Source organism: Oncorhynchus masou, unplaced genomic scaffold (assembly GCF_036934945.1).
Source record: "Oncorhynchus masou masou isolate Uvic2021 unplaced genomic scaffold, UVic_Omas_1.1 unplaced_scaffold_5982, whole genome shotgun sequence".
NCBI classification, from domain to species: domain Eukaryota; kingdom Metazoa; phylum Chordata; class Actinopteri; order Salmoniformes; family Salmonidae; genus Oncorhynchus; species Oncorhynchus masou.
Window position 1 is genome coordinate 7,462 of NW_027012406.1, and position 12,135 is coordinate 19,596.

The 12,135-nt window shown below is 41.6% G+C and overlaps 2 protein-coding genes across 2 annotated transcripts; both read right to left on the reverse strand.

Annotated features, from left to right (window-relative positions):
- Positions 1-471: 471 nt before the first annotated feature.
- LOC135536344 (uncharacterized) lies at positions 472-8,090 on the reverse strand. The gene is made up of 11 exons (XM_064962694.1): positions 7,950-8,090; positions 3,845-4,135; positions 3,608-3,709; positions 3,370-3,517; positions 2,969-3,255; positions 2,663-2,870; positions 2,437-2,568; positions 2,203-2,345; positions 1,886-2,098; positions 1,547-1,782; positions 472-1,385 (listed from the first exon to the last, which is right to left on the reverse strand). The coding sequence occupies exons 1-11, from the start codon at positions 8,048-8,050 to the stop codon at positions 757-759; spliced, it is 2,490 nt and encodes an 829-aa protein (XP_064818766.1). The 5' UTR covers positions 8,051-8,090; the 3' UTR covers positions 472-756.
- Positions 8,067-9,619, reverse strand: LOC135536345 (nucleolar protein 58-like). The gene is made up of 3 exons (XM_064962695.1): positions 9,224-9,619; positions 8,243-8,350; positions 8,067-8,122 (listed from the first exon to the last, which is right to left on the reverse strand). Exons 1-3 carry the CDS (start codon positions 9,519-9,521, stop codon positions 8,067-8,069), a joined length of 462 nt encoding a protein of 153 aa, XP_064818767.1. The 5' UTR covers positions 9,522-9,619.
- Between the last annotated feature and the right edge of the window lie 2,516 nt (positions 9,620-12,135).

Below are 12,135 nucleotides of genomic sequence, written 5' to 3' on the forward strand. Positions count from 1 at the left end.
CCAATGCAAGTTCTCCCACTTATCAGATGACACAGTACACTTCAACTAAATACTTATTTTCCACCATAATTTGCAAATAAATTCATTAAAAAGTCCTACAATGTGATTTTCTGGATTTTTTTTCTCATTTTGTCTGTCATAGTTAAAAATTACAGGCCTCATCTTTTTAAGTGGGAGAACTTGCACAATTGGTGGCTGGCTAAATACTTTTTTGCCCCACTGTATTTCTTGGGCTACAAAACCTATTTTGCCAAATGGCCTGGCCGATCTATCACAACGGGTCTGACGTAATCGTCCGACATCGCCCCGGCCCGCTAGCTCTCTGAATCACTGTGTCTCCAGCCCGCCTAGCGTAGTAGCAACTACTGAATTGGCTCCCTGACTCACCTATTGCTGCTCATTGGACCCTATGATCACTCGGCATATTGCCATTAGGGAGAGGCACGTGTAGCCTTTTCTATTGCTGTTAAGGTTAGTTATTATTGTGTTATTTCACTGTAGAGCCCCAGCCCTGCCCAACATGCCTTAGATAGCCCTTTTGTCCCACCCCCACACATGCAGTGACCATATCTGACAGGCTCCCAGAGGCAGGGCAATTAAAGGCTCCAGCTCACTGAACTGCCCCTCCCCTCTCCAACAGAAAATAACGAAATGTTGACAGGCTGAGAAGATTACCTCCAAAGGTCACTCTCTTATCTCCGCCACACAACCCAAGGGGGGTTGTTTTGAGGCCCATCAGATTTCAAGCTGACGGACCTAGTTGTCAAGCCGTTCCAAATCTTCTCCACCAAAAGATATTCTTGACACCCCATAGTCAAATAACAGTTCTTGTTGCTCCTGAATGTCTCGTAGGGCAATGAAAAGGATGATGTTCCACACTTTGCCATCCTCTTCTAATTGCTGAAGCTGACTCTTTATGTTGCTACTCTTTCTGGAATGATTTATCCTACGTCCAATTGTGTCCATCTCTGGGTGGCAAGGGCAGGGCACAGTCTTTGCATCTATGCAGTACGTTTTCCCTGATGAATCCTTGTAGAAGTAAAGGAACCCCGTCTCGTCGTTCTCTGTTGCTTCCAACAATTCTTTCCCCTGCTTCCCTGAGAGTGGGAGACCGTGGAAGTCACAGACAACTTCCCCTTTAGCAAATGGACGTGTTGTCATGACCTTTTTTCCTTTATCAGGGTCACTGGCAATGTCCAGTCCTTTCCACTTCTGGGACTTCACCAGCTTCATAATTGCCTGGTTGTATTTTGGTGCGTCAGTGTTAATTGAAGGTTGCCAGTAACAAAGGACATTCTCCACTTTCACTTTGTTCTTCTCCCAGTTCTGCCTTTCAATGTATCTCTCTACTTGACTTGCTGTGGGTTCTCTTCTGGGGAAGTGCGCTGTAACAAAAAAATAAATATGTTATTAATAATTTAAATTTATTGAATAGTAGAAGCCCTTATCAAGTAGTACTTTATTTACTGACTAAATAAAGTACATTTTTGTAATATATAATATAGCAAAATAGTATTTGGTTTAGTGTATTTTAGCTGCCTCATACCGATCACATTATCCCGTCTCATTTTCTCTTGCTGGCTTCTCCACTTGTCATAGCAGTATCTCTCATGCGTTCCTGCTATCAGTCGTCTGTCCTTGGTCTTGATTGATTGTCCATCAATTGTGACAGGGAAGTGTTCATAGAAGAGTTTCCAGGTCTGTGCCTCATCCAACTTTTTGCTGCTGGACAATGCGCCTTTTCTACTTCTGCTCACACAGGAGGGGCCTGCAGTCTCACTACTTGGAAAAGGGAAAATAACAACACATTTGTATCTATATGTACCAGCATTTAAAAGACAATGTAAAGTGTAATTTATACTGTATAGTTTGTGTAAATACTTACTCAGATTCAATGGACATGGCAACTTTGGAGATCAGCTTCATTCCCATGCAGGCATTGACTGTTGTCTTCCAGCAGTAATGCTTCTCAGCTGTAGCAGTTTTATGGGCCAAGTAGTCAGCAACAAGGGACTTCTCTTGGTCTGTGAAGCTGGCTTTGGTATTTGTCTCCAAAACTTGTCCTGCTACCTGGCTCGTGATGTTGGGCAAGTTGTATCTGATTAACGAACAAGAAAAACAGTTTGGTTTGAGAAAACTGTGCTGTCAAAAAAGTATTGTGGAATGATTAAACAGTGTTCTACTTAACAGTGGTGTGCTTACTTGGCATGAAACCTTTGGAGGTCATTGGATGGGTTGTAGATCGGTTTCCCGGTTGTGGAAATGAAGAATCTCTCATCTTCTTGCATGTCATCAGAGTTTTTAAGAAAAGCTGGTCGAACGTGTCGGTAGTACACATCCAACCACTGAAAATATTAGACAACATTAATACATGTTTAACAGGTTTGTATTCAATCAATCACATTCACAATAACAGATTGTAGTAAATATACTTACTGCATCTTCCTCCTCATCTAACAAAATGGTTGCAACTTGCTGTGTTGCTGTTTTGTGCTTCTTAACACCGATGACAGTCCAATTCTCCCCATCTGGCAACTTGCAGGCGCTCCTTGAGAGCCATTCGCTCAGCTGCAATTGGAACAGTGGCATATTGATAACACACATGCCAAAGAAGCAAATACAATTCAACATTATAGCAAATGTATGACATTAGTTAACTTACGGTCAAATGTTTGATCACTCCAGCCCTCTGGAGATGTTTCAGCATGAGCAGAGACTCAAGGTAGTACAGAACATGCAGTTGTTCAGTTTCCAGCAAGGATTCTTCATTCATGGCCTTCCCAATGATACACAGAAATTCGTTCTTCGCCACCCTCAAAATTTCCCAACATTCTTTTGGTGTCTTCGCAACTGACACCATCTGTATGCATCTACAGAAAAACAATAATACGTTCATTAATTTAAGATTGTTGATAATACACACTTATTTTAAAATACATTTCTGTGAGGATCAATTTGAAATACATACCTTTTCACAGTAATTTGCCGAGACACCTGCTTGCTCATGGACTTCTGCAGTTCATTCAAGCATTGGAGGAAATGCTTGCATTGCTCAAACACGGCTCTGTCTGTAATGGTGATGATGTAGCGAATAAATCTCCTCAAATTCTTCATGTAGTTGGCAGTGGTTTGCTTCTTCTGTCCAATGTCTGCAAGCTTGGTAAAAAATGATCTGCTTTTTTCCAAGTTACTAAGAAAATCCAGCGATGGTTTGTTTGAGTCCATGTAAAACAAAAACCTTGACACATTTGCAACCTGTACATGAAAATAAAAATAATATGAACTACATAATTAATAGATTTTAAAGTAGTTATTAACTATCATTAAAATATGTAAACAGTTAAATTAAAGTAATATTTCTGTACATACCTCCTGTTTGAAATTGGGAATGTTGTTGTCGTAGCGGAGATATTTCCCAAATCCAGCCAGCAGATCACAATCCAGAGGGTGCTTTTGGTATAAACCACTGCTTTGCATCCCCTTTCTCAGTGTGGTGTCCCATGACTGGCTCAATGGTCTGGAAAATATTTGGTATGCAGCAAACATCCATGTTAGCTTATATACTTATACGTACTACTTGTTAATGAGATGAATTCTATTTACTTACGGTTGGTACAACGCCGACTGGTCATCGTCCATGTTGACGTCTGAGTCTTCATCTATATTTTCATCTGTAGTTGGTGCCAACACTTGAGCCACTTCCACTTGGCTGAAATATCATACAGATTAACAAAAACATGTATATTATTTTACAAGCAAACATAATTGGACAACAGTTCAAATGAGTTCCAATAGCATGTAACTTGCACATACATTATTTTATCAGTGTAAAATAGTAGCTTACCCAGTTATTTGTTTGTCTTGTGGCTTGTTCGTAACAAAATGACCCATTTGTTCACGATTCTTAATCAGAGGTTGGAGTGCGTCCTGTTGTGTCACAATAGAGCTGAGTATTCTGTAGTCAATGATCCTGCCGTGCCAAAGATGGTCTATCATGGAATCGCGGGAATTACGAACTTCCTGATCAATCTTTTGTTTTGATTCTGTCTTCATGCACACTCTGCTGAGATGTATAGAGATATTTTCCTGGTTCTTCATGCAAAATCTGCACACAATAGGGATCCTTCTTTGTTTTCTGTAAGACAGTGAATGCACAATAAGTACATGTAATGAAGTTATTACTTAAACCCTCTCTGGGATATGTGGGACGGTAGCGTCCCAACTGGCCAACATCCAGTGAAAATGCAGAGCGCCAAATTCAAATAAATGACTGTAAAAATAAACTTTCATGAAATTCACACATTCAATATCCGAAACTAAAGCTACACTTGTTGTGAATCCAGCCAGCATGTCAGATTTCAAAAATGCTTTACGGCGAAAGCAAACAATGCTATTATCTGAGGAAAGCACGGCAGCCAACAATCACAGACCTTCATTTTTCAACCCTCACGACGTGACACAAAACGCAGAAATAAAGAGTTGCCAAGTGATTTCAAAGACATTCTGCACACTCTAACCGTCTGTGAAACATGATAGAAAGCAATGAATATATGGTCTGATTTAAGAGAAAGAGCCAAATGAGAGTATGAAACCCCCACTGAGAGGTGTGCTATTCCCTTCATTTAGAGAGAACTTACCTTGAACCAGTAGCAGTTGCAGATGCCATCTTGCTCCAAGGAGAAGGAAGTAAATTCTCAATTAAATGTTTTCAGAGTATGGAAAAGGGCAATAATCCAACTCCAGCTCCTTCTAAGTGTCTCACAGTATGACGTTCTGGAGTGAATGAGTTCAGACTCTGGAAAGGTCTTTATATTTACAATCAGATAGGCCCAACCCCTTTCCACATTTAAATATTCTATTCAGGGTAAATTGTTTGGTGAAGGGAGGGGATATCACACCTCTGAGTGGGGTTTTTCTCCCAAGTTGTATTTGCATTAATTCCATTTGAAAAAAAAAGGGTTGGCAATTTGGAGAAAAAAACTCTCTCCAAAGGTCACCATCTCAAACTCTCAAAAATGTTCTGAACGGGATAGAGAGTTCTCTTTTCTTTGTGAAGTGCAGGGCGCCCTGGAATGGGTTCGCCCCGAGAGAGGGGCCCAAGCCCTGGAAGAGAGGGGCCCAAGCCCTGGAATGGGTTCGCCCCGAGAGAGGGGCCCAAGCCCTGGAATGGGTTCGCCCCGAGAGAGGGGCCCAAGCCCTGGAATGGGTTCGCCCCGAGAGAGGGGCCCAAGCCCTGGAATGGGTTCGCCCCGAGAGAGGGGCCCAAGCCCTGGAATGGGTTCGCCCCGAGAGAGGGGCCCAAGCCCTGGAATGGGTTCGCCCCGAGAGAGGGGCCCAAGCCCTGGAATGCGTCGTGGTTCCGGCGGCGGCCGGTGAGCTCTCCCTGGCCCTTGAAGTTCTGGGGAAGAGGGTGTAAATGTCTTGGGGTGTTTAAAAATCGAAAAAAGCTTGAAACTTTCCCAAAATGCTCTCAAATTATAGGTCTGGTCACACTGGAACAGAACATTTGTGATACATCACTGTGACTGTCCAATTTATGGATCTATGCAGCCTTAAAACAAGCTTGTTTTTACTGTATGTTCAAATCATGGCCTATTTGTCTAAATAGTCTGGGAGTGTTTAAAATTTATTAAAACTCAAAACTTTCCCCAAATATTCTCAAATTATAGGTATGGGCACCCTGGAAGAGAGCATGTATCATATATAACTGTGACTTTCCTATTTTGGGATCTATGCAGCCTCAAAACAGGCTTGTTTTGCTGTATGTTCAACTCATGGCATATTTGTCTGAATTGTCTGGGGGTGTTTATAAATCCACAAAAAGCTCCAATGTTTACACAAATGGTCTCAAATTGCAGCTCTAATCACCCTGGAACAGAGCATATTTGTTTCTACTCCAACTTGGCACATAGATACAAAGGCTCAAATTAGCTTAATGCAGCAGTGGCTGGGCCACTCAAGGACAATCAGAGACTTGTCCCAAAGCCACTTCTATGTTGTCTTCGCTGTGTACTTAGGGTCGTTGTCCTGTTAGAAGGTGAACCTTTGCCCCAGTGTGAGGTCCTGAGTGCTCTTGAGCAGGTTTTCATCAATTATCTCTCTGTAATTTGTTCCGTTCATGTTTCCCTCGATCCTTATAAGTCTCCCAGTCCCTGCCGCTGAAAAATATCCCCACACCATGATGCTGCCACCACCACATTTCACCGTAGGGATGGTGCCAGGTTTCCTCCAGACCTGACACTTGGCATTCAGGCCAAAGAGTTCAATCTTGGTTTCATCAGATCAGAGAATCTTGTTTCTCATGGTCAGAGTCCTTTAGGTGCCTTTTGGCAAACTCCAAGCAGGCTTTCATGTGCCTTTCACTGAGAAGTGGCTTCCGTCTGGCCACTCTACCAAAAAGGCCAAATTGGTGGAGTGCTGCAGAGATAGTTGCCCTTCTGGAAGGTTCTCCCATCTCCACAAAATAACTCGATCTCTGTCAGAGTGACCATCGGGTTCTCGGTAACCTCCCTGACCAAGGCCCTTCTCCCCCAATTGTTCAGTTTGGCCAGGCGGTGGTCTTGGTGGTTCCAAACTTCCAAACTTTCCATGTAAGAATGATGGCAGCCACTGTGTTCTTTAGGACCTTCAATGCTGCAGAAATGCTTTGGTCCACTTCCCCAGATCAGTGACAATGTCTCGAAAGGATTATATCACATCAAATAAAGGCTACTTATAGTTCATGAGAGAACACGCATATGTTCGTACACTTGTCTCATGTTTACAAAAATAGAATTGTGCTTTTGGTCATTAAGTCAAATTGTATAAAGCTGCAGGTTTATATTTCAACACCTGCTCCTGGCCTGTACCTCAGTACATTGACTCTATACTGGTACCCCCTGTATATAGCCTCCACATTGACTCTGTACCAGTACCTCCTGTATATAGCCTCCACATTGACTCTGTACTGGTACCCCCTATATATAGCCTCCACATTGACTCTGTACCAGTACCTCCTGTATATAGCCTCCACATTGACTCTGTACTGGTACCTCCTGTATTTAGCCTCCACATTGACTCTGTACTGGTACCTCCTGTATTTAGCCTCCACATTGACTCTGTACTGGTACCTCCTGTAGATAGCCTCCACATTGACTCTGTACTGGTACCTCCTGTATATAGCCTCCACATTGACTCTGTACTGGTACCCCCTGTATATAGTCTCCACATTGACTCTGTACTGGTACCTCCTGTATATAGCCTCCACATTGACTCTGTACTGGTACCTCCTGTATATAGCCTCCACATTGACTCTGTACTGGTACCTCCTGTATATAGCCTCCACATTGACTCTGTACTGGTAACTCCTGTATTTAGCCTCCACATTGACTCTGTACTGGTACCTCCTGTATTTAGCCTCCACATTGACTCTGTACTGGTACCTCCTGTAGATAGCCTCCACATTGACTCTGTACTGGTACCTCCTGTATATAGCCTCCACATTGACTCTGTACTGGTAACTCCTGTATTTAGCCTCCACATTGACTCTGTACTGGTACCTCCTGTATTTAGCCTCCACATTGACTCTGTACTGGTACCTCCTGTAGATAGCCTCCACATTGACTCTGTACTGGTACCCCCTGTATATAGCCTCCACATTGACTCTGTACTGGTACCCCCTGTATATAGCCTCCACATTGACTCTACTGGTACCCCCTGTATATAGCCTCCACATTGACTCTGTACTGGTACACCCTGTATATAGTCTCCACATTGACTCTGTACTGGTACCTCCTGTATATAGCCTCCACATTGACTCTGTATACAGCTTTGCTACTGTTATCTTACTGATGCTCTTTAATTATTTATTTTTTATTGCATGTAACAAATACAATTAGATTTGTATTTTGATTAATTCATACCAGTGGGCATAACAATAATATTTGTTCAAACTAAACTACAGCACTTACCGTGATGAGTTAAATCTGCTCCTTTCATCTCCACCTCTCACAGTTCCACTCAGCCCCGTTGTTTTCCTGCAGTCCACCAGCAGCACAGACAACCTCTTCATACCCAGCAGTAAGGTGCTACCAGGAGAGGCACGACATGGGGACTCCGTGAGGGAGGAAGGGCTTGTGTTGTCCTGGTAACCATAAAGAGGGGACACAGACGCACATTATTATGAATGCTGATGTCACTGTTGTCATGAAGTGCTTTACAGAAACACAGACCCAGATAGAGCAAGCTGTATGCTAGACCAGACCAAGCTGTACCATCTGGTGATCTGATCTGGAGAGACTCTTCTCTGTCTCGTCAGCATCAGGATGTTGTTGAGGCTCCCCAGAGGATCCATAATAGTCACGTCTCTCTCCTGTGTTAACGAGAACATCAAACAGATGGTAAACTTATGATCTTCTATTGCAATCAGAGACCTACAAGAGGCATGAATATGTCTAAAAGCACCAAAATTGACCACTTTTGTCATGATTTCATAAAATATTGTTTGTTTTGTAAATGTTAAAGGGTCATTTATCAGCTATCTGAGCAGCTAACCGATTGCTGCAGCTGTACATAATCTATTGGTAAATAGCCCACCCATTTTCACCTACCTCATCCCCACAGTTTTTGTTTATTTACTTTTCTGCTCTTTTGCACACCAATATCTCTACCTGTACATGATTATTTATCAATCCAGTGTTAATCTGCAATATTGTAATTATTCGCCTACCTCCTCATGCCTTTTGCACACATTGTATATAGACTCCCCTTTTTTTTCCTACTGTGTTATTGACTTGTTAATTGTTTACTCCATGTGTAACTCTGTGTTGTCTGTTCACACTGCTATGCTTTATCTTGGCCAGGTCGCAGTTGTAAATGAGAACTTGTTCTCAACTAGCCTACCTGGTTAAATAAAGGTGAAATAAAAAAAATATTAAAAAAATTCACAAAATGGGTTCCTTTTGCATCCCTTTGATATTTTAAGTATAAATTATGCTCCAATATTGAATTTTAAATGCCTGTTATATTAGATGGGGAACTTGAATGTAGACCACATGGAGAAATCAATACATCTCATTTAAGAGTCTGCAAAAGATATGACCCAATGGCAGATTGACCCTTTAACAATTCCTACAGTACTGAACAACATATTCAGGTGTAGAACTTCAGTAGAATGCCACTTTAAAACCACACATTAGTTCAACAACGGCATAGTTTGTGCCCCTGTTTTTAAGAGGGTACTCACTGGTGTTAATCTGATCTTCAGTCTCTTCCTTTTTCACTCCCAAAACGTCTTCCTCCTCCTCTTTAATTGAGATAGCCTCTTCCTCTTTTACTCCAAAAGGTTCTTCCTCTTCTTTCAATGTTATGGCATCTTCATCCTTTTTGATTCTGAAAGCTTCTACTTCCTCCTCTTTCACTGTAATATCATCCTCTTCTTCTTCTTTCAATGTGATAGCGTCCTCTTTCTCCCTTTTCATCCTGAAAGCTTCTTCCTCTCCGTTCACCAGGGCTTCTATCTCCGTCGAGTTTAGTGAGCTCATGCTCTGGGAGATTAGCCTAGTGCAATAGTATCAATAGTATCAATTTAACAAATGTTCTAATTTAACAAGCAATCTACGTTTCAATTAACTAGTAGATAGGTCAACATAATTCTGTTTAAAACACCAAGAGTAATATACACAAGATTTGTTTAAACGCTTCAATGTTTCGGTTTTATCTTCGCAGGCAAACAATCCCGTGGTTGAATCAGAAGTCTGTGTTGTCGCTGTTGAAAACACCTCCAGTTCCGTCCACTAAGATTAGACGTCACGCAAGAAGCATCACCTGAAAGACTCACATCGCCATCTGCTGACTGGAGTGGGTAACACAGACTGGAGAAACATCTCCATGACAATGTTTATTCTGGCAAGCAATGTCATAAGAAGTCATTTAAAAACAACCAGATGTTATTTTTTCTCTTACTTCTACAGCCAATACTTTCCTCCAGGTTTGGCCTGCTCATTAGGTAGGATTAGGTGACAGATTGACAATGGTGTCATATTCCGAGCTAAATTGACCAAGGCTCATCGGTAAGAACACATAATAACATCTCACATAATGCTGCCCAAAAATAATGAAAACTTCTCTCACCCAGTGGCATATGGGCTATTTAGGTGAGTGTTGATGTTGCCACATGAAGCAGTGCCCACTTTGTTTAAGGACAAATATGACGTGGACAGACAGGGCTCTACCATTGTAGAGCACATGCCCCTTTGCCCTTACAGTCTCTAAAGTGCCCTTTTGGGTGGTGGTATAATCTGTATTCATTTTTGGTCATAGTTATTCTAAACCAACTGCCTGCAAGTCATTGTTAAATTCGCCTAACTGAATATCTTACAGGTAGACCCTCTCTCACTCTCTCATCATGTCACAAGCTGTCAGGCTCCGAGAGGCAGGGCAATAAAAGGCCCCAGCTCACTCAACTGCCCCTCCCCCTCAAACAGCCATCAACCCAGAACATCCTGAAGACAGAACATCTAAAAGATAATCTAGGAAGCCTTTCTTCCTCATGGAGCTTTTCAAAAGTGAGGTGAATATTCAATGTGATGTTTGTACAGTGCATTTGTAAAGTATTCAGACCCCTTGACTTTCTCCACATTTTGTTAAGTTACAGCCTTATTTTAAAATGGATTTTTTTAAATTACATATTCCAAACTGGTTCTCTATCAGCAATCTACACAATGCCCAATTCTGAGAAAGCAAAAACAGGTTTTTAGAAAATGTAGCTAATTTATTAAAAGATAAAAAAACAGAAATACCTTATTTACATAACAGTAATTATTCAGACCCCTTGCTATGAGACTGTCAGAGCAAAAACCAAGCCATGAGGTCGAAGGAATTGTCCGTAGAGCTTCGAGACAGAATTACGTTGAGGCACAAATCTTGGAAAGGGTACCAAAACACTTCTGCAGCATTAAATGACCCCAAGAACACACTGTGGTGAAGAAGGTGCAACAGAGCCTCTTCAACATCAGGCTTGTCACCTAAAACCCTCACACAGTTTTACAGATGCACAATGAAAGCATCCTGTTGGGCTGTATTACAATGCAAGCCATAGAAAGTTGGTTGCAATTTCAGTTTAACCAGAAAAGACAGAACAAATAATACTACAAAACGAATTGATAAAAAAATAATAATAATAAAACCCCCATTATTTCTATTTCTACTTTGCACATTCTTCCACTGCAAATCTACCATTGCAGTGTTTTACTTGCTATATTGTATTTACTTTGCCACCATGGCCTTTTTTGCCTTTACCTCCCTTATCTCACCTCATTTGCTCACATTGTATATAGACTTATTCTTCTACTGTATTATTGACTGTATGTTTGTTTTACTCCATGTGTAACTCTGTGTTGTTGTATGTGTGGAACTGCTTTGCTTTATCTTGGACAGGTCGCAATTGTCCATATGTAGCTTGTTTTTGGTCACAGGTGAAGGAATGGCAACATTTACCTGGAGCTAACTCTGCAGACAGCACTACTGGGGGATTTGAAAAATCATAGTCAATTGATCAATAATATAATAATACTTTTAGCAAACATATTTAATTTTAATTTAGTATCTGCAGCAACTATGAGAAAATAAAGGTCAAGAACTTTGTGAATGAGAAAATAAAAGGTCAAGAACTGAAGGATAGGACTGGATGGTTTCAGAGATGAAACAGCACAGTTAAAAATATATGGTCAAGATAGAAAAGGTTTAGGGTCAAATAGGGGATGGTCTTCAGAGATAGATGGGAGAGGTTTAGGGTACCTGAAGGATAGGACTGGATGGTCTTCAGAGATAGATGGGAGAGGTTTAGGGTAACTGAAGGTAGGACTGGATGGTCTTCAGAGATAGATGGGAGAGGTTTAGGGTAACTGAAGGATAGGACTGGATGGTCTTCAGAGATAGATGGGAGAGGTTTAGGGTAACTGAAGGATAGGACTGGATGGTCTTCAGAGATAGATGGGAGAGGTTTAGGGTAACTGAAGGATAGGACTGGATGGTCTTCAGAGATAGATGGGAGAGGTTTAGGGTAACTGAAGGATAGGACTGGATGGTCTTCAGAGATAGATGGGAGAGGTTTAGGGTAACTGAAGGATAGGACTGGATGGTCTTCAGAGATAGATG

Bases quoted from the DNA above. Each gene is read 5' to 3' on its own strand.
- LOC135536344 (XM_064962694.1), bottom strand. From the start codon at position 8,050: ATGAAGAGGTTGTCTGTGCTGCTGGTGGACTGCAGGAAAACAACGGGG. The intron at 2,871-2,968 runs GTATGTATTTCA...GTTTTTCTGTAG, and splicing joins CGGCAAATTACTGTGAAAAG to ATGCATACAGATGGTGTCAG. The intron at 2,346-2,436 runs GTAAGTATATTT...TAATATTTTCAG, and splicing joins TAGATGAGGAGGAAGATGCA to TGGTTGGATGTGTACTACCG.
- LOC135536345 (XM_064962695.1), bottom strand. From the start codon at position 9,521: ATGAGCTCACTAAACTCGACGGAGATAGAAGCCCTGGTGAACGGAGAG. The intron at 8,351-9,223 runs GTGAGTACCCTC...TCGTTAACACAG, and splicing joins TGAAGATCAGATTAACACCA to GAGAGAGACGTGACTATTAT. The intron at 8,123-8,242 runs GTCTGGTCTAGC...TATGGTTACCAG, and splicing joins TCACCAGATGGTACAGCTTG to GACAACACAAGCCCTTCCTC.